Source organism: Embiotoca jacksoni, unplaced genomic scaffold (assembly GCF_022577435.1).
Source record: "Embiotoca jacksoni isolate LCO1_2020_lvr unplaced genomic scaffold, fEmbJac1.0.p SCAF_13, whole genome shotgun sequence".
NCBI classification, from domain to species: domain Eukaryota; kingdom Metazoa; phylum Chordata; class Actinopteri; family Embiotocidae; genus Embiotoca; species Embiotoca jacksoni.
Genome location: NW_027185263.1, coordinates 8,563,883 through 8,583,592, shown reverse-complemented (window position 1 = coordinate 8,583,592; position 19,710 = coordinate 8,563,883). Strand labels below are relative to the sequence as shown.

Below are 19,710 nucleotides of genomic sequence, written 5' to 3'. Positions count from 1 at the left end.
GTTTAGAGTGACAGGAAAAATCCATGTCCTGGAGGTATTTCAAAGTAGCAGACAGGCGTGAGAACCCCTAGCCTGTGTGTGTGAGAACATATTGCACAAGTACAGTGAGTTTGTACATTCATTCTCATGAGAACCAAGATGTCTTACTCTTTTCATCCTCGTAGGAGCCTCCGGAGCTGTTGCTGTAACGAGACTCCAGTCTGTTGTGAGCCCTGGCCCGGCTGAGAAAGCAAATGACATTTCAAGTACAATTCAGAGTTTCCAGACTTTTACCGGTGTGCCGTCTCATTCCATGACTGAAATGGTTTAAAGTCTAACACTAACAAAACTGCATAACTGATGTAATGCTGACGTGTCTGACATTTTCTCCTTGTGCGCAAGCCTCTTAAGAGACTGCTGACTTCTGAATGAAACACGGTCTCAATGTGACAGCAAATGCAGCTAATTTTTTTTGTCATAGATGAGTCAATACAAGAAAAAAGAAAATGTGTTAATACTAACCGTTCTTCACTCTCTCTGACCAGCTTGTTCTCATCTGTGTCTGCCAAGTTGTCCTGACCAGCCACCACAGTGTTACTGCTGGAGGTGGTGCCTACACATGAGAAGTCAGAAATACAGTACAGTGAAGTTGTCAAGAACAAACTCAAAGTGAGTGTCAGGGTGAAAATATGATCTGACGCCACAGACTTCGACAGGAACATTTCATCTCACCTGTCTGGGAGGTGGAGGCTTTGTTGCTGGCAGCGAAGCGATAGAAGGGAGGGTTGTCACAGTGCAGAACCACAGGGTTGACCGGGTCGGTCTGCTGCAGCTCAAACAGGAGCTCCTCCATCGTCTGGATGGTGTTGTTGCGACACAAGTAGATCACCACCTTCTTGATCTAAAGCAGATAAGTGCATGTATTAATTAGAAGTCCTGTGTAATTTGTATTATTTCTGCATATTTGTTAAGACATCATCATCATGGAATTCAGCACATTAATATATTTGTGACAATAAGTTACATTTCATTTTAAGTATTATTATTTTATCAATAAATCCCTTCAATTTGACTAGTGTGTCGGTGTTTACAAACTACACTTACAAAAGGCAGCAGCGTTGTATCGCTGCTGACTCCACACAGGCTGATGAGGAACTGCAGGGTGATCCGCAAGTTGTTGCTCCACCGTTCGTTGGACACCAAAGCATTCCAGGCATTCTCGATCTCTGGTCCAGGAACCTCATCTCCATACTGATAAGGTACAGACAAAAAAAACAAAAACAGTTATAAGTCAGTGCATGTCTTTGGGAAAGAAACAGTAATTTCACAAGTAAGAACAAATGTGGTTTCCCACCTTAGCAGTCATGAACATGAGGTTGTTGAGCACCAGTGAAGTTGCCTGTAAGGAGCCCCAGCCGTTGCCTCTCAGACTGGGGGACAGACCCATGCCCTGCGCCTGACCGTGAGGTTCCTCCTCTGGTGTGCACGGGCTCGAGGCAGGGGGCAGGAGCCCTGTGTCCACAAGCTCAATGTTACTGAGCCAGGGCAGCAGGTAGGACAGCATGATCTGCCTGCCGTTGGGATGGGTGGTTGGGAAACGTTGGCTCACCTCTGCATGGGCAAAAAAAATGCCAAAGAAATGAATGTTATAAGAACCCCAAGGAAGCTGAAAATTATTTTAAGATGTTCAACAACAAGAGATACAGCTTCGATATAAACTTAACAACTCTCTGAGGGAGAGCAACGGCCTCTTAGGAATTTTACATGTGAGGGGTCAAAGAGATTGAGTTGTTTCGGAGAAAATCCTGCCTGCTTCAGCATTTACTGGATACACTAGATATACAAGTATTCAGCAGATCTGGCTGTAATGTTACGAGAAAACAGCACTTTGGGTGCACTTGGTTCCCTTAATTTGATATCCAGTTTTTGCTGTTGAAACTTTATTGTGTAAGGAGACATCATAAGTTGGGAGTTGGGAGTTTTTATTTACAACTTGCTCAGCATTTAGGATCTACCTTTTTAAACAAAATAAATATAATGGTGTTGTAGTGTTGGCCTGCGCATTGTAATGAAGTACTCAATTATCTTGTATTGTTACATTTTCAAATTCATTGCACTTTGTGGCACAAAGATGTTCCACAAAAGAAAAGACATAAACCTGTGTACATAGTAAACATGAAGAATTCACCTGAGAAAAGAGGCAGCGTGAGCTCTGGGTACATGCTGGCGAGCTGGATGGAGAGCTGAGGCAGGTTGACGCTGTACAGCGGTGGCAGGGGGCCGTGCGTTCCATACAAAATATTACCAGGCTTTTGCTCCACCATCCGCTTAGAGTACGCACACAGCTTAGACTCCAGCACCTGCAGACATATTATTTATCCTTTAGTCAAAGCTTTTTGTCAGCTTTTGTCTTTATGTTTCTTTTTTCCTCTTCTTTCTGTGCAGATGATAAATAAATGCGTGTATGTACCTGCATCAGCTGCATGGAGATTTCATAGATTTCCCTGCAGGTGTCTGAAGCCTTGAACAGCACAAGATTGAGCAAAGTCACGAGGTCACATGGGTAATTCCTGGCAAAATAAGGAGAAACAGTTAGTAGTTTCTGATCACGATGAGAATTAACCCAGTGAATGTTAACTATAGAATATGACCATTACTTCTATTTTGGCATCCACACAATACATGAAATTTGTGCATCTTAGGGCGACAGAAAATACCATGTTAACATGTCCATTTTGAAGACCTTAAGGTGTTTAAAATCAGGTGCTATCACGTCATCAGTTTCTGAGGGTAAACCCGACACAAAAATCTTTGGAAGAAGGAAAAACAGTTCCCCAAAGCCACAATGCATACATAGAGCCCAACGCAGCCCCTGCAGCAAAAAAAGGGTGGGTAAGTTGATGCCACCCAACAGTTTGGTAACATTATGGTCCAAACACATTAAGACGTAAAAAATGAACACGTTAACATGGTACTTTCTAGACGTAATAGTCCAATCGGCACTCCATAGTTAACAGACATGTGGGCAGTGCTGGTGATAGCAGAGTAAAGTGTATTTGTATATCAGTGTCCTGACAGAGAAAACATCAGCAGGGTAGATAATAACCAACACATGATTCCCTACCTGTTACCGCAGACTGTGGCGATGGCCTTGAAGCAGCCAGATGCCAGTTGGTAAGATCCAGTGAAGCAGCGGTCCACGGCCCAGTTGAACAGATTGATTTGGTCTGGGTTCAGTTCTAAAAGCAGAATGACCACCTCACACCCCAGACGGTGCACCTAATGGCAAACACGTTAGCATTAAAATGGAACTGTATACGAATAAGGAAAAATTTGGTTTGAATAACTTCTGCTTATATTTTAATAATATTAGAATGATTTAAGTTGTAGTAATCAGGGTATGTTTTTAGAAAAAAGCAACATAGAAATTTAGTGTGCAACAAGTTAAAGGCAACAGAGTATCTCAGAGCTGACATACCCGTAGGTCGTGACAGGCCAAGATGTTGTCAAGCCATTTGTACAGATAGCCGTCAGTAGACAGACCCACGTTGTCAAATACGGGTCCACAACACAAAACTGCTGACATTGCCTGCAGGACAAAATTTGTGTTCACGCTAAGGTTATAAAATATAATGAAAGGAAGAAATGACAGAGCAGGGTCTGGGGGCACCAGCATTGCTTACCTTGAGAGCACAATACTGGTATCGAGTGATCTGGTGGTTCCGGTCACTGTAACGATCGAGAGGAGTGAACATAACACTGAAGGGTCCGGCCCATTGGCTGAAGAGAATGAAGAGATGGTGCCTCAGAGACTGTTGAGGGAAGAGGAAGCGCCTGTGGTGGACTGCACAGATTTTAGTGTGAGAGCCAGAAAGAAGAGAGACAGGGAGGGTAAAAAAAAGAGTCAGATTCTACTTGACCATTTAAACTCATATTTGTTTTCAATGAACATCATTGACTGACTGGCAAGAAAGATTTGGTCTGTAGCTGCAGAGCACTGGTAAAATCATGGCCAATATATCTACTACAACTGAAAGATCAATGCATTATGCATCCTATAATATCATAAAAAAAGCAATACAATTATTTACCAGGAACACACTGGATGAGATTGGCCACCATCCCGCTGAAATGGGCTCTAATGTCTTTAAGTACATCCAGCTCCTTTTCATTCTCGGCCTCCAGAAGCATCCGGGTTAAATCCACATACTCAAGAAACAAGGCACCCAGTGCCAGGGAATCACGCTCCAGAGCTCCATTGGTGCTGTACAGACAGACAAAGAAATCTGACTCTGGTACTCAAAGGAACACAAGACGTTATAGGGGAATGCAAATGACAGAAGAGTGTATATTAAGAGAGAATTATTCAAGTTAATTTGCATTAAGCCATAGGGAAATGCCAAAATCCCAACCGGAGATTAGTCAGAAGATGACGTGTGAACTACCTGTCACTGATCACTCCGGCATTTGCTAAGAGTTCAAAGATCCTCAGCAGCTGCAGCCTGAGAAGATCCCTCCTCTCTCTGCGCTTCTTGTTCTGAAAGCACGGACAGGTTTTCAGTTCACAGCTGTACTGTAGAGTTTGAGCAACACTCGATGTACAGCACATCTTTAAGTCCTTAAACAATGTCTATTCTACAGGAGAAATAAAGAAATGTTTGATAATATACCGCATTCAGTATGCATGTTCTTTTGGTTTGTACTAGGATAATTTGTTTTTTTGAAAGAAAAAGTGACTTTATTTTAACAGCACAAATAATCCATAGCCTATTTTCAAAGATAATAAATAACTGGAAAAATATGAAAATATCTTGTGTGTGTGTGTGTGTGTGTGTGTGTGTGTGTGTGTGGGTGTGTGTGTGTGTGTGTGTGTGTGTGTGTGTGTTACCTCAGGCCTGCGTTCCAGGGCCTCCTTCATCAATGGATGGAGCTCTTCGACTAACTCCCTGTAAACACACAGCACCAGAGGGAGCAAAAATCATTCAATTACCTTGTTGCTGAGTCACTAAATGAGACTGATCAAATCTTTCTAGCTTGTATAGAAGGGAGGAGGATGGTCTCTGTCTTATTTAGAAGAAAAGAAGATTTTCTGACATAAATCTAAACTATCTTGTGCAACCCAAATGTCACATGCCCTAAAACCACTAATCCTCAAACACAGTCATGACAGAACAAATTTGTCTGCGCAGACCTAAATCTCTTTAATAACAATGAGCGCCTTTTCAGAAAACATTCTCGGTTAAAAATAGATGATCTGCTTTGAAATGAAATACCTCCTGTTCACAATGGAATCTCTGTCCTTTGAAAAAATGTGATCTCTGTCCCTATAAGAATTCCTTCCCTACATCAGTGACGCATTTTTTTTTCCTTCATTGGATGTCAGAGAGGCATGGAGCTCATCCCAGTTATGACAACAATGTACAGACATATGGGAATAAGTGAAGGATGAAGGCAGGATAAAAAAAAAACACTGAAACGTCGTGTCTTTCTTATGTAAGAGATAAGGTCAAATCTAGCACATCATCCATTTTGTGTGTAATCTAAATCTGTCTGGTCTCATTCCTTCTGTTCAGGCTTTGGGGGTTTATTTTGTGCTAAAGCAAACGCTCACACAAGAAAACAACAGATAGAACACATAGAAACAACAAACAATGGACTTCTGAATAATCATCTTTGCATTAAATCAGTAATCTCTTTTGTGTGACATCTCAGTAGGTAATAAAAAACATTTAGCACCTGATCCAAGCCAGACATGCCAGATACGTTGTGTGTTTTATTGTAGTTGTGTATTTGTGGGTGCGTCTGTTCCAGTACCTGAAGACCAGAGCATTTGTGCATCCGAACCCCAGCACCAGAGACTCTGTGATCTCCAGACTCTCAGCTCTCATCAGCGGGACAAGCTGTTTTAAAAGCCAGGCCACAGAGGGAGTGCCTATCACCTAACAACATATATACAAACAGATCAGGAAACATGAACAATCTAAAACTGATCGAGATCTGCAAACAACTTTGAACACAAATACTTTACTTTAAAATGATCACTGTCATTATTATTTGGGTTCACGGTTTCACCAGTTTATATTTAAAATATATTTAAATACATATTTTCCCAACTTCTTTTTTTAAATGGGATTAATGAGATTTTTTCCAATTAAATGCACATCCGTGAGTTCAATCAATATTTTTCCTCGAGGTGCAAAAATGAATTGTTAAGTCGATTGAATGAAAACTAATCTGCAGCTATTTTGATAATCAGTTAATCATCTGTACTTCTTGAAGAAGGAAAAGCACAGAGGATTTGTTTATATGTTTGTGTTTTATATCATAAGCTTCTGAATATGTTTACATTTTGTCGCTGATTTGATCGCGATGGACATTGTGCGTAAAAATTATTCATCAATTAAATGAAAAATGTCGGCGTAATCAATAATGAAATCAACTGTCAGGCTTCGTTTCCCTGGCAATCTGTGAAATTTAAAGGCTTTTCAGGTCTATGAAGAACTGTGGTATCTTTTGGAGCACACACACACACGCACACACACAAACACACACACACACACACACACACACACACACACACACACACACACACACACACACACACACACACACACACACACCTTGTTGTCGTAGGTGACGCTGCCGTCAGGTGTGGTGGCCGTGATCTCAGGTGTAGAAGCTCTGAGGTGGCCAGGCGACATGATGCTTGGCTTGGCCACACCTAGACAGAGGATCAGGTAATTTCGCCACAGTGAGATGTAGCTGTCGCTGGAGCCTGCCGTGCTGGTCTTCTTGGCATTCACCGGACTACTGCAGAAAGACAGGTGAAAACATAGATGAGGCATTCGGTCACATATTTTATTCATTCATAAAAATGCTTCTTGGTATTGGGTGATATTTTGGTTATTTCGATTAACAGTTAAAAAAAACATAAACAATAGAATTAATGTGTGTTCTTGTACTTGGGGTCGACCAGTGGCAGGAGCAGCTGCAGCCGTGTGAAAGCGTAGGGCCAGGCGTATCCCAGAGCGATGGGGCAGTGTTTGGGCAAGTGCTCCTGCCGTAAGAAGATGTGCAAACAGAGCACCCATGGATCCTTCACACACTGGGCAAAGATCCAGACATGGCTGGGGCTCTTCACGTCGTACGAGCTGCTCACAAGTCGAGCCGTCCACTCCACCAACCACTGGAGGTCAACGTGGTGGCTGAGGGGCAAAGTGGACTGAGGGAGAGGAGGAATTTAAGAAGGACACACCGTAATTTAGTAGATTGTGATAAAAATATTTAATCTGAAATACTGATCTCTCCAACCCTCGTAACAGAAGTGTACTTACCGAGTCAGAAACAGCCACATGAACAAAGCTGTCCATTACAGCTGGGCTCAGCTGGTCCATGACCTCTATCATGGGTTTGTCATCATCCTGTGGGGTAAGACATTTATAGAATCAGCTATTTTTATAACAGCGTCACACAATGTGAAAGAATTCACAGCCTGCATGTGCTGTATCTGTAATCACAGCTACAGTCAGCTTCCTCTCCTTCCATCCTGCTACTTCCATGTCCTCTCTCTTCCTTCAATGACAACCTGCTACCAGCTGCTTGATAGATCTGTTACTGAACTGTGTGTTTATCTATTTTGCCAGTTAGATCCCACTCCCAATATGTGCGGTGGATAAAGATGTGGGTTTTCTGTACTGTACCTCCGCGTGGCCCAGAGCTGTGAAGAGGCAGCGTATTTCTCTTAACACACCGACTGCCAGCTTCCTTGTGCTGATCTGACATGAGCAGAGGAGCAGCAGAGCCAGACCTTCGACCGCGTGGAGCACTGAGCAGTGTGGACTTCGCTCTGGCAGTCTGGGGCTGGCCTGTTGGACAGGGAAGACAAAGTGGGAGGAGGGTTAGTAATCACATTGTTAGACCTGTGACTCAACCTGTAGTTATGGCTCTTCTTCTTTCAAAACAAAGACATTGAAAAAAATGTGTGATCTCTGAGATATTTAAGTTAATATAATAATCAGGCATTTTTTAATAGACAATAGTAAACTATACTGCACAAACCTCAACTCCACCTCGCGTCTTCCCCTGGAGCTGCAGAGCTAACCTCCACTGTGTGAGCAGCTGAAGAAGCAGCTTCACAGATGCATCTTGCAGACCCTGATGGGTGTCTTGGACCTGGAAGAGTTTGGCAAGTGACATTTACAGAAAGGCTGCCGAAATCAGTATGTCAGTATATATTGTCAATTCAGACAGGATCGTGTTTTTTTTTTTTTTAATCACTCCAGTTGTGTTTTTGTGCCTCCTGTAGCGCTAATGCCAATTTTGAAAGTGGAAGCTTCTGTACGTGAACATAATTAGGTGTTTTATGGGTTTTGTTATAAAACATGCACATAACAAAGAGGTGGGAAGGTCATACAGCATTACAATGTTGTTTCTCAATTTCACCAACGTAGGACACTAAATACATTTGTGTTGGTGATATGTTTGTCAAAATGTGATCACGTATACATTTAAATGATTAAGCTCTATATAACAGCAGCAAAATGACCAGCAGAATAAACTGAGCCTGAACACACATCTAAAGGTCGTGTACAGTTGTGTGTAGCTGCAAGTTTCTTTCCAGTTCTGTTATACCTCACGTAAAAGGAAATGTGTGTAACCAAAGAGGACGTCTTCCCTCCAGTCTGAGAAATCGAGTAACAGGCTCTGCAGGGAATTCTGAGAAATAAGACGAAGCTCATCGTCCATGTGCACCGTCAGCCTGAGGGACAGATGAGAAGTATGCATGATTAAGACCTCGCCAGAGAATAAAAAAACAATACAAGTTATCATGTTGTGCAATCACACTGCAGAAAGTGAAGCTTCAACTCAACTGATCTCAAAATGTATAAAGATGATCAGAGATAACTTCACAGGAAAGACTCACCGTGAGAGCAAGTCAATGAGCTCCGGTTTGGACATGCCATCAGGAAGGATACGGGGAATGGCAGCCACACACGTCCTGAACAGGTCGATTTTAGGCTTCCTTTCACCACTAACAAAGATGGAAGGACACATTAGACATGCTAAAACCTGTTGTTGAATTTGAAATAAAATTTGTAATTTCCTTTACTCAAATTTAAAGCAACATCGTTTCAGTTTATTTTCTGGGTGCATGGAAAGGCCAGATATGTTCTGGCTACAAATTCGTCACCTTTTCATAGAATAATTATAGAATCAAACAGAATCAAACAAACCCTCATTAATAAACAGTTGAGTTGCTGCACTTTGTAGTTACATACGTGATCATGTCCTCTGGTTCTTTGTTGAGCATCTGGACGCTGGTGAGCATCATGCAGCGACCCACCTCCTTGTCCAAGTGTCTCAGGATGTTGTCCAGAGCCTTACGCACCTGGGAGTAGTACAAGGACATGCCTGTGGAGAAGAGATAGAGACGATACATGAAGTTGGAGGCGACGTCACAGCAGCCTGGATGCCTGCAGACGCACACGGACCTATCAGCTTGGCTTCCTCCTCAGTGAGCGTTTTACTGAGATACGTTTTCTTCTTCTTCAGGGAGTTTCCAGAGGGCAGGGTGGCTCCTGTGTTGGGCATCGGAGGCTCCCCGTCTTTCTGTTGCAGAGCATCTGCTATGACCAGGAACGCCCGCAGACCAATGTTCATACGCTGGAGGACGGAGGAAGCACAGCATCTTTACTACATGTTTATCAAGGGCAATGACAATTTGAAGCAGCGATTGAGTAAATGTACATTAACAGGCAGTGCTAAAACTCTGAAACTAACTACAATATAGTAGTATAGTAGTATACAGTGGTAATATAGTAGGTTTCCTTGTTTTAAAACAAAAATTCAAAATTCAAATAACTCATTGTTGCTCATTGTGTCAATGTGTCTATTGATATGTTGCAAACATTGTAATCTCACAATCCTCATGTTTTACTTTCATACCAACCACTTCCAAATCATGCAAAACATACCACATTGCATTGTCGGACTGATGATTGACAGTTTGATGTATTTGATCAACACCCTGTGCATTTCTTCAGTACTGCAGAGCATACTGTTATTTACCTTCCCCATTGACTGCAATTAAAAATGGGAATGTTCATTCCTGTAACTTGGCCCGGGGAGATACACTGCTGACGTGTGTGCGAATGAGTGCACATTACTGAATGCCTGTGTCTGCTTGCTTTACCTCCGGGTTGAGACTGAAGGCTTTGGCAGGCTTCCCAACGCTCAATAGGTCAAATATGATCTCCTTCATGGCGAAATCCAGCCTCTCCTGAGCAGAAGACAAACATTCTGGTGTTACAGGATTTCAGGGTTAATGCGATGTGAGGCAGCAGGTGCATCTGCTGTCACCGGTGGCACATTTCAATTTAGCGTAAAAGTAAGAAAAGGGATGTAAAGTTTGATTCATCATAACTATATCTGACTCATGGAACATCCACACAGTGGGTGAATGACAGCAGCAACCACAAAGCTGTAAAGAACCATGAGTGCACACACTCACAACCTCAGCCTCCAATATAGCCATTAGATAAAATATAATCCAATTTGATGATGGATTGTGGTGAAATGTCCGAAATATCTCGGCCTACATTCTTGGTCATCATAAGATTTTAATTACTGAAATGTTTCTGCAGAATTTTCGATGAACCAGTGTTTCTTTTTTTCAGTGACAGCACAGACTCACACAGAATAAATCACAGAACACAACAAAACCCACTTTAATTCTCTTGTCCTTTGACCAAGAACAGATTTTAAACCTTTGTGTGAGTTTGTCATACACACCTGAGCGATGAACTGGATAATCTTGACAAAAATATTGAGGGGCATGTCTCTGGGCACAACGCTACGACTCCCTTTGGGGAACAGAGTGGAGGTGATGGACGTCAGACGACTGAGGGACAAAAGAGATTTAAGTCAAATACCACACATATTTAAACTTTCAAAGACAATAAATCCTTGCTAAAAACTTTACAAGCCACAAATTACATCTTATGTTTTGTAGATGATGATATAACAGCATGTGGCTTTTACCTTTGTGTTCCAGTGTTGCTCTCGCACTTTATTCGGATCATGTACACCCACAGTAGGCGGTAGAGTGATTCCAGAGCCACACGTGCCATCTTGGGGTCTTTATTCTGCATTCACACACATGCAGACAAAATTCAACTGTGTTTCCTCGAGTAGAGTATTTCACATCCCTCTGCCAAAACTAAATCTTTCGTCTCAGGCAGAAGGACCAACACGTTTCTGTACCTTGTACTGTACCTTAAAGCTACGTGAGAAATTTCGGTATGCACAACATACGGAGGATTCTTAAGATAATAACAGCTTGATCATAAAGCTTTACAGAAGTTCGAATGACCCACCCCCATCAATCAAACTGCAGTGTTTACCTTGAGGCAATACATACAGATGGCTTACTATTAATATTATGTAATGCTACTGCAGAATTTCATGGTGGGAAGTTCAGTGTCGTGTGCATGTTCTGTCACTTTGTTGAAGTTCTTCCAAATGGACAGGAATTTGTTACAGAGTGTGTATTGTTATCTTGTGGAAGTATAACACCGACTGTGATACGAATAACCCTTACAGCAGTAATGCTTGAATTTTCATGTCATAGACAGTAAGAGCTAACCTTGAGGTTTGACAGGCAGTTGTTGAGGAAAATGTGCCAGCGGCTGAGGAAGAAAGTCTTCTGACTGACACACAGCAGGCAGGTCACCAGAGGATACAGAGCCTGGTGTGGAGAAGGAGAGACGTCAGATGGGACACCATTACTTCAGGCACATGACACATATCAGGCATTCAAACCTTAAAGTTGATCAGTCATTCAATGTAAAAACAAAGGAGTCAGAATGTGTTCCTCTTCCTCACCAGTTTTCTACTTTAACTATGCTACTGTTTACTGTATAGAGACACATTCACATAATCAAAGTAAGTCTGAAGATGACTTTTTTTTCAAGCTTAAATTGAATTTCTGAGCTCCCTTTTTCGATTTTAACATGGGGAAATGACATTATTTCCTGGACAAAATTAAAGCAAGCGTGAGGAAGACGGCTAAAAGTTTGAAGAAGAGACCTATATATTCAAATTTTCACAATAAAGTTCATATATAGGAACGGAAACTTGGTGTCGAGTCTGTTCAGTCATCCTGAACGACAACGCAAGTCTGCGTGCAGATCATTTTTGAACAAGAATGCTTTGCTAAAGATCAGTGTGAGCGCAGGTACACTCTTGTCATGAATGGTCTTGGAAATGCCAGGTTTGAAAAGCACATTGTTTACCTGTCACTCCTTATCAAAGTGGGTATTCGTTATCTGTTTCACCCATTTCAGCGACTCTCCTCACTCAGCCATACAGAAAGTAAAAGAATAACAAATATGGAAATGTAGCACATTACTGTCATTCCTATCATGTCTGTCCATTCTGCTGTCTCTGATGCTGACAGCTTATTTTTTGTTTGTGTGCATGACTTTTGTGTGGAGAGAGGTGTGTTAGGTCTTGACTGCATGGGTGGCTTGGAGTATTTGGAGAACCCGTCAAAGGAAGCATGCATGCCGGCGGAGTGGCATGTCTGCTGCCCTGAGAACACGAGTCACTGTCACAGCAGGAGGAACCCGTCGACATTTCAGAAATAGCACATCAACAGCAACCAGCAATAATGCAACGCAGCAGCCTGATCACATGTTTTGTTATCAAAAATGCCTGTGGAAGACTAAAGATTAAAGACTAAATGGGAAATATTACTTTAGCAAGCATTGCTGTGCTTTCCAAATCAACAAACTTCTGCTGTTTTAATTGTAAGTGAATTTTTTTTAAGAATTTTCCACATATTAGTGTCTCTATTTTGAGGAGATTAAGGCATGCTAAACAGCGTAGTTCTATTGCATGCTTGCTCGTGTGAGACCTCTATTCTAATAAGGTAGATGTACTGCATCTAATGTGCCGATTTGTCTGCCTACTTCAATGCTGTAGGCAAATATTGCCCATCTGGCACTGCTTCAGAAACGAGTGTGTGCAGCGCATACTGCACTCCAGTCTCCTTCCCGTGGACAGATAAAAGCCCACATGTTGGAGAGTTACAGTAAGTGCTTTAAACAATTGATTTTAATGGAGAGGAGATGAAGAGAGGTGACCAGTGATGAGGCAGAAACTTACCAGAGAGTGTTTCTTTCTGGAGGACAGGTCCAGAGTGGTATCGTACAAACTCTCAACAAAGTTCCGTAGACACGGCACGTTCACCTCATTCTTCACAGTCTGGGGGACGACGGATAATGCAGAAGTTACCTCCATACATGTTTTCTTTAGTAGAATATTTTCACATGATTCTCAACACTTACATATTGTGCAGACATACTGAACAGCAGTAAGACAGACAGACTTTTTATTTGAAAAGGAAACAATAATCTGACTCCGGCTTGATCTGTATTTGTGTTGCTGTGAGCGGTAAGAGGAAATGGACTTACAGCAGCTACAGGTACAAGTATTTCCACAAAGAGTCCAGCTAATGAATGCTTAATGTCTTTATCCTTCACTTCCAAGAAATACTGTGCACACTCCTGCGGACAGAAAGAGAGAGAGGGTCAGAGACCAGTGACAGAAACAACATACAATACACCTGTGCATGTAAGGTCACCAGTTAATGTCCCTTTTTGAGGGAAGTAATATTCTCATTACTGCAACTGCCATGAAAGGGGCAATAAACCAAGCACTTAACCCTTGATTGCTTCAATGGAAGTTAAGTGGATTGCTCTATAATAGCACTAAACGGCTTCCAGACCCGACTGTATACAGAGAAAGAGTACGTCTGTCCTGAGATTCCTAAGCCAGAAATAATGTTCCTTTATGTTGGCATGTAAATAACAGGGAAGGTAGCAAATTATTTCAGCTCAGTCTACCTGCATAAACTGGAAGGAAGCTTCAAAGTCCTCCACCGGGTACATTTTGATGCGGAAAAACTTGAGTCCCATGATGAGGCTGATGGTGGACTGGATGACGTACGGGCTCTGCTCCTTCTGTCTCAGCTCCTTGAGCTCAGAGATGAACTTCTTCCTCACTCCTGGGAACCTGCCGAGGAAATGGTGACCAGATGTGAACAGTTGCTCTGAGTTTTAGTAAATGCTTTCTTTTCTAGGTCTCAGCTGAGTGGCGTTACAGTTAGTAGAAATTACTACAACAAAGCAGCAAGATTGTTCTTAGCCGTTTTTATTGGCTAATATCGTGAGCGCTGACTCCTCTATGTGCCTTCTTTTTTTGCTTGTGCACACGAGGGTGTTTATGTGAGTTTATGTGTGTACTTACCATCCAAATACATTTGACCAAAAGTGCTGTGCAGACCTATATTTAGAAAGGCATCTGGAGGGGTGATGTGGAGGGAATATGCATGCGTGTGCTTTTTGCACACACTTCTGTATGTTTCACATGGGTTACCACAGCAGTAAAGACAATTATCAGCCTTGTGTTTAGTGCTGAGTGTTTAAATAAGATACATAAACACTGTGATCCATAAAACAGGCTGGAAAAACATGCAGATAATACCAAGAAAAAAATATATGCTTGTTTATGAGTGTGTGTACTCAGCGTTTTCATAGCCGTGTGTGTAAATAATGCTCGAAAAAAACAACAACATTGAAAGGGGAGTTAGAACTCAACTAAGAAGCTTAATCCAGTGGGAAACCCATCATTTGCTAAACGAGATCTCAAAGTATTGTCTTTGATCCATTACTTGATGACTGTGTCAAATGATGTGTCTGTGTGTGTGTGTGTGTGTGTGTGTGTGTGTGTGTGTGTGTGTGTGTGTGTGTGTGTGTGTGTGTGTGTGTGTGTGCAAGCAGTTACTGAGCTGCCTTCTGAACCCCCACATCACAGTAATAATCTCCCAGAAAATGGGAACAACGTTCATCTCTCATCACACTCAACATTACACAGTTGGAGGACCATAATCTAGTGTCATTATCCTCATGCACGCCCACACACACACACACACACACACACACACACACACACACACACACACACACACACACACACACACACGTATTTACCAACACCCAAACACACACACACCCAGACTAGTAGAACGCAGGGAATGACGGTCATTACCACATTGCTTTTCTCACTTGTACTGAAGTGGGATAGAGAGCATTTGTAATTTCCGTTTCCACTGAAAATGGGGTCAAAGGGAGGACAGGTAGCTACTGTAACTACACATTAAATATTCCACCCTGACAAATAAACCCAGGGCTGCAACATGACCTGGATTATAATTCAAACAAAAGACAAGAATGATTTTATTCTAAAATGTTAAAAACAACACATTTATTTTATTTTACAAAGAGTGTGTTTTTATTGTGATGTCTATGCGAGTTGATGGACATTTATTCGCATTGGATCTTAAATATTATGGTATGATTGGGAAGTGTAGAACTGAGCTGAACTGAACCACTCAATCTCAAGCCAGTAATTATTTAAACAAGCCACACTATTTACTCAATGACAAAAGATACAGATAACACACAAACACGCATATGAATAAACATTCATTTGCACAATAAGCAGAAGTCTACAGTACCTGGACTGAGCTACAACTCCCACTACTTCAGCGTAGAGGTCAGCCACGATGTGCATGTTGCCTGTGTTTGGCCCCAGATACCTGAAAAGGGCACAAACATCAGCATCAATCTCAACTATGAATAGTGCTGTGCAGAACTGTGACAAAAACACACATTTCTCAAGTCGTGTAAAATCTAAACTGTGCTTCATGCACTTTGAGTATAAAGTTCTTACCCTTCCTTGTATTTGAAGTGCTTAAAGGCCAGGTTTATAACTTCTTGGATGAGTCCATCCAACAGAGGATGAAGGGGGATCTGGAATGAATATTTGCAGATTATTTAAGCTATTTGTTGCTATTCTGCTCACAGTCTGGGCCGGTTGATGTACATCACATTTTCTTGGAACCATGAATACTGCAGATTCGGAATAAGCATGGTTACAGTTGCACATGAGTTAGGTTGGAAATACACCATTGGATACCTGATGTCAAGCAAGATATTAAATCACATTAAATTGGTTCCTGTACTTATTTCAACCCTTTCACAGTATTTTGCTATCATCTGTATAGTGCGTTGTGGAAGTTAAACAGTACTTTGCCACAATAACTTTGTATCTAGTGACTGCAACACTGTTTGAGAACAGAATTTTCTCTTTGAGGAGACATACAGCAAAGTACCAAATGAAATGATCACTCTGTAAAATGAGCCTCACCTGCTTCAAAACTTCTATGAGCACGAGAGAAAACATGAAGTCTATTGCCAGATCTCTCCGCTCCAATAAGTAGTCCTTCTGTTGCTCATCACTGGGACACACAGACAGAAAGAGAGAAACAGACAGGCATTGATTGGCACATTCCCTTTAACAGTGTTGACCCTGTATGAGGGCCTCGGTGCACCTTCCTGTTCTTGCTCGGGTACTTGGCCCGCTCTTGTCACATGAATATCTGCTTTTATTAAATTTCTGTTAATCAATTAATTGTAGGCACCATCAGTAATTGTGCATTCGCAGTGTTCAGTTTGTTTTAGATTTGGAAACAAGCTCTTCAATTCTTTATTAGTTGTAGCAGTTGCGCCAAAGATTTTCACCAATAGTAAAATTTTAGCTTTTCTGCTGTTTGGGAGGAAGGGTTGTATGGTTATATGTAAATGTAGTAAGTCTATGTAGTTTGTTTAACTGTTTGTAGCTCATTTACAAAGGCTTCCTTACATTATTGAGAACGAGAGACAATTATGAATGTTAACACTGAGCCACCACCACCACCCTACTTATGCTCATCTTAATTCAGTGCCACTATGTAACTCTTTCACCACAAATTGAACATGTATCGTGATGTACATGAAAAAAACTGACTGCTTTGACTAGGAAAAACTAAATTGAATATTTCATAGGCATGCTGTGAAGAGGTCCTGTCTGTTTTATGTGTAAAAGGTAATACATGTGTGGGCGACACAAATCTATTCCAACTTCTAGAGTAGGTGCAAAAAACAGCTGCGTGGGCAGTTTGTGTTCACACTTTTTGGACTTGGTGTTTGCCCGGGGACGATATTCATGGGACTCGTCCTCCAGGCCGTTTTGCCTCTTGTACCAGTCGAACAGAGTCTTCAGGATGGACGGCAGGCAGTACTCTGCTAGAGAACTCATACTGCTGATCAGCTGCACAGAAAGAAGGAAGAAGAGCAGGAACGAAAGAGAGGACACAGTGAGAGGTAAGTCCCAGTCACAGAATAAGCCAATGTTACAGCTAGATTTGGATGAAAAAGGGAAAAAGGGGTCAGGAAATATTGGTGATGATACGTCAATGCAGGGTACACGCACCTGGTCGAACTGTGGATCCTCTCCTCTCTGCAGAGATTTGTTAAGTGGCTTCTCCTGCAAGATAAAAACAGACAGAAAGGAAACAGTTTATTATGACACTTTGGGACAGGAAACTGAATGTCAGTGCATCGTCTGAATTGGCAGAACCTAACCTGTATAGTAAAGCCATGTTTATGCTTAAGGAAAATGAAAAGGTGGTCATTGTGTCCAAAACAGAAACATATCTCTCAAAGCTATGTGATTTCATTAGTTCTTAAACTATGAATGCCATAAACATACAAAATCACTGCGATAAAGGCAAAATTTCTTCACCCCACTACATATTATGTATTGTGTTCAGACATTCGGATTTATTCAGAGAGCTAAATAAGCTCTGATCAGCTTCTAACCCCAGAGAAGAAGTTCACTTTGTCAAGGAGCTACAGGCTTCATGGTTCGGTTACAGAACATCACACATATTAGGTTACTCCTGCAGGCTGACAAAAATGCAAGCATGTGAATTCTATATCTCTGTATTGCAAACCATTCATCTGTTTAAATCATCAATGTGTATGTGCTTTTTAGATTATTAATTACAAAGAAAAGTATAGGATTTGATTGTTGGTAAATAACTTGCAAAGAGGTTATAATGTGTCTCACTGTAAGACACAAACTCAAATGCAAGTTCCCAAGGTAATAACCGTCACCTTTCATGTTTGCTAACATGTAAAAATGGGTCTTTAAATTTAGGACTGCACAGTTTTTCAAACGTTAGCATCGAAAAGGAAAAAGACCTCGGTTCAGATATTGCACTTGATCCTTCAGTGTAGGGCCTGCATATTTCACTCGGGTTTGCGTGGGTTTCCAGCTCAGATAAAATACCTTTATTGTAAAAAAATTGTTAAGCCTGTTTAAGTTTAAGTTCAATTACATTATAAATAAGGTGAATGCTCAGAATTGCACATTGCAGACGTTACTTTCTCTCCTCAAATAGGTTAAGTCAACATACACTGTCATGAAAAGTCACTTTGAATAACACAATCAGATAAAATGTCCAAAGCGTACGTCTAAATGATGTTGAACTTCTTGAGGGACGTGGGATATTAAATAGGGGAAAAAAAATATAAAAAATTAATGCAAAGTCACTCACCAGAGGCTCGGCCATGATGATGCGAATCTTGCGTTCGGAGAGCAAGGTGAAGTTGGCAAACAAGCTTCTTAGGACGAACTCGCCCGGCTTGCTCTCCGGGTCCACGTTGACAGGCGCCATGACGACAGGACCCTTCCTCTCTCCCAAGGTACCACTGACTGGTGGGAGGGGCGGCTTCAGTCCCACTGGAGAGGCTGATGAGAGATAAGATGGGTGGGTTAGTCAAAAGCAGTGCTTTTCAAAGTCAGACACTGTGGGCACAACCTCAAGCTAAATGTACACTATTGTAGCCCCTCAACACCCCCATATTTGTATACGTATGTACCTTTGTTACTTTTAATTGGAAAATATGAAATGCTTTAAGTTTTGGAAGTACAGTTCCAGAAATCTTTTTGGGGTCTGTTACAACGAGGCTGTAGCTCAGTCGGTAGAGTGGGGTTGCACTTTAATCGGAAGGTTGGTGGTTCGATCCCAGCTCCTCCTGTCCACATGCCTGAGTGTCCTTGAGCAAGACACTGAACCATAAAAAAAAAAAAAAAAATTAAAAAAAATTGCTCCCGATGGTGTACAATCGGTGTGTTGTAAGTCGCTTTGGATAAAAACGTCAGCTGAATGTCATGGAATGACTTCAGCATCAATTCTTTATTTGTTTTCATTTTTGGCAAACAGGAACCATTAAAAGTATGCGGAACTATGCATTAGTAGTTCCTGTATGAAAAGTTCCCCAGGATATCAGCTATCACTGGATAACTTGATGCTTATTATGAAAGCATGATGAATCTCCGTGCTGGACTCATGAGGAACGAGGAGGTGGATTTACTGTATGGATGTTTATACACGACGGACATCAGAGACGATCTCCTTGGAAAGCGCAAGTCACATTCAGTCTAAAAATATGGATACAACGTGTGTGTGCTGACAGAGATACGAGTCAGAGAAGTATTACAACTTCCGACTAATCTCCCAAGATCCTCCTTGCGCTGTGGTGTAGCACCTGAGCCGCGGACCCCGGTGCTCTCTGCAGGTGATATCTTAATAAACCTCATACTTTGATAAGCAAACTGAATTCATCCATGCCAGATTCCTTTTATTTGACTATTTCCTCAAAGTTAATTCTCCTCAACCATGACTAAATTATGTTGCCCGAGTCTGACAGGGAACACTCTCCAGGCACACAGATGGACACACAGACACACTAGTTTTCATTTCCCCCGTCTGATTGCATC

General features: G+C 41.7%; 2 protein-coding genes across 7 annotated transcripts in view; one reads left to right on the top strand and one right to left on the bottom strand.

Moving 5' to 3' along the window:
• The window catches only part of rfc3 (replication factor C (activator 1) 3), a 197,519-nt gene that overhangs the window by 67,861 nt on the left and 109,948 nt on the right, over window positions 1-19,710 (top strand). The window lies entirely within an intron of this gene.
• The window catches only part of fryb (furry homolog b (Drosophila)), a 55,909-nt gene that overhangs the window by 16,332 nt on the left and 19,867 nt on the right, over window positions 1-19,710 (bottom strand). For all 6 annotated transcript variants that reach the window (XM_069146233.1, XM_069146228.1, XM_069146232.1 and 3 more), the window contains exons 2-37: window positions 18,485-18,678; window positions 17,356-17,409; window positions 17,054-17,193; window positions 16,252-16,342; window positions 15,775-15,854; window positions 15,560-15,640; window positions 13,887-14,055; window positions 13,455-13,547; window positions 13,147-13,245; window positions 11,624-11,725; window positions 11,020-11,123; window positions 10,771-10,879; window positions 10,172-10,258; window positions 9,471-9,642; window positions 9,258-9,390; window positions 8,903-9,010; window positions 8,611-8,737; window positions 8,038-8,151; window positions 7,680-7,844; window positions 7,314-7,400; window positions 6,942-7,201; window positions 6,600-6,789; window positions 5,794-5,918; window positions 4,868-4,925; window positions 4,425-4,516; window positions 4,071-4,243; window positions 3,663-3,823; window positions 3,458-3,568; window positions 3,104-3,258; window positions 2,450-2,549; window positions 2,168-2,339; window positions 1,334-1,590; window positions 1,084-1,230; window positions 712-880; window positions 502-592; window positions 148-221 (exon numbers count right to left, since the gene is read on the bottom strand). In XM_069146233.1, the coding sequence (XP_069002334.1) occupies window positions 148-221; window positions 502-592; window positions 712-880; window positions 1,084-1,230; window positions 1,334-1,590; window positions 2,168-2,339; window positions 2,450-2,549; window positions 3,104-3,258; window positions 3,458-3,568; window positions 3,663-3,823; window positions 4,071-4,243; window positions 4,425-4,516; window positions 4,868-4,925; window positions 5,794-5,918; window positions 6,600-6,789; window positions 6,942-7,201; window positions 7,314-7,400; window positions 7,680-7,844; window positions 8,038-8,151; window positions 8,611-8,737; window positions 8,903-9,010; window positions 9,258-9,390; window positions 9,471-9,642; window positions 10,172-10,258; window positions 10,771-10,879; window positions 11,020-11,123; window positions 11,624-11,725; window positions 13,147-13,245; window positions 13,455-13,547; window positions 13,887-14,055; window positions 15,560-15,640; window positions 15,775-15,854; window positions 16,252-16,342; window positions 17,054-17,193; window positions 17,356-17,409; window positions 18,485-18,604 (4,570 nt within the window). In that variant the 5' untranslated portion in view covers window positions 18,605-18,678. The remainder of the gene's footprint in view (window positions 1-147; window positions 222-501; window positions 593-711; window positions 881-1,083; window positions 1,231-1,333; window positions 1,591-2,167; window positions 2,340-2,449; window positions 2,550-3,103; window positions 3,259-3,457; window positions 3,569-3,662; window positions 3,824-4,070; window positions 4,244-4,424; window positions 4,517-4,867; window positions 4,926-5,793; window positions 5,919-6,599; window positions 6,790-6,941; window positions 7,202-7,313; window positions 7,401-7,679; window positions 7,845-8,037; window positions 8,152-8,610; window positions 8,738-8,902; window positions 9,011-9,257; window positions 9,391-9,470; window positions 9,643-10,171; window positions 10,259-10,770; window positions 10,880-11,019; window positions 11,124-11,623; window positions 11,726-13,146; window positions 13,246-13,454; window positions 13,548-13,886; window positions 14,056-15,559; window positions 15,641-15,774; window positions 15,855-16,251; window positions 16,343-17,053; window positions 17,194-17,355; window positions 17,410-18,484; window positions 18,679-19,710) is intronic.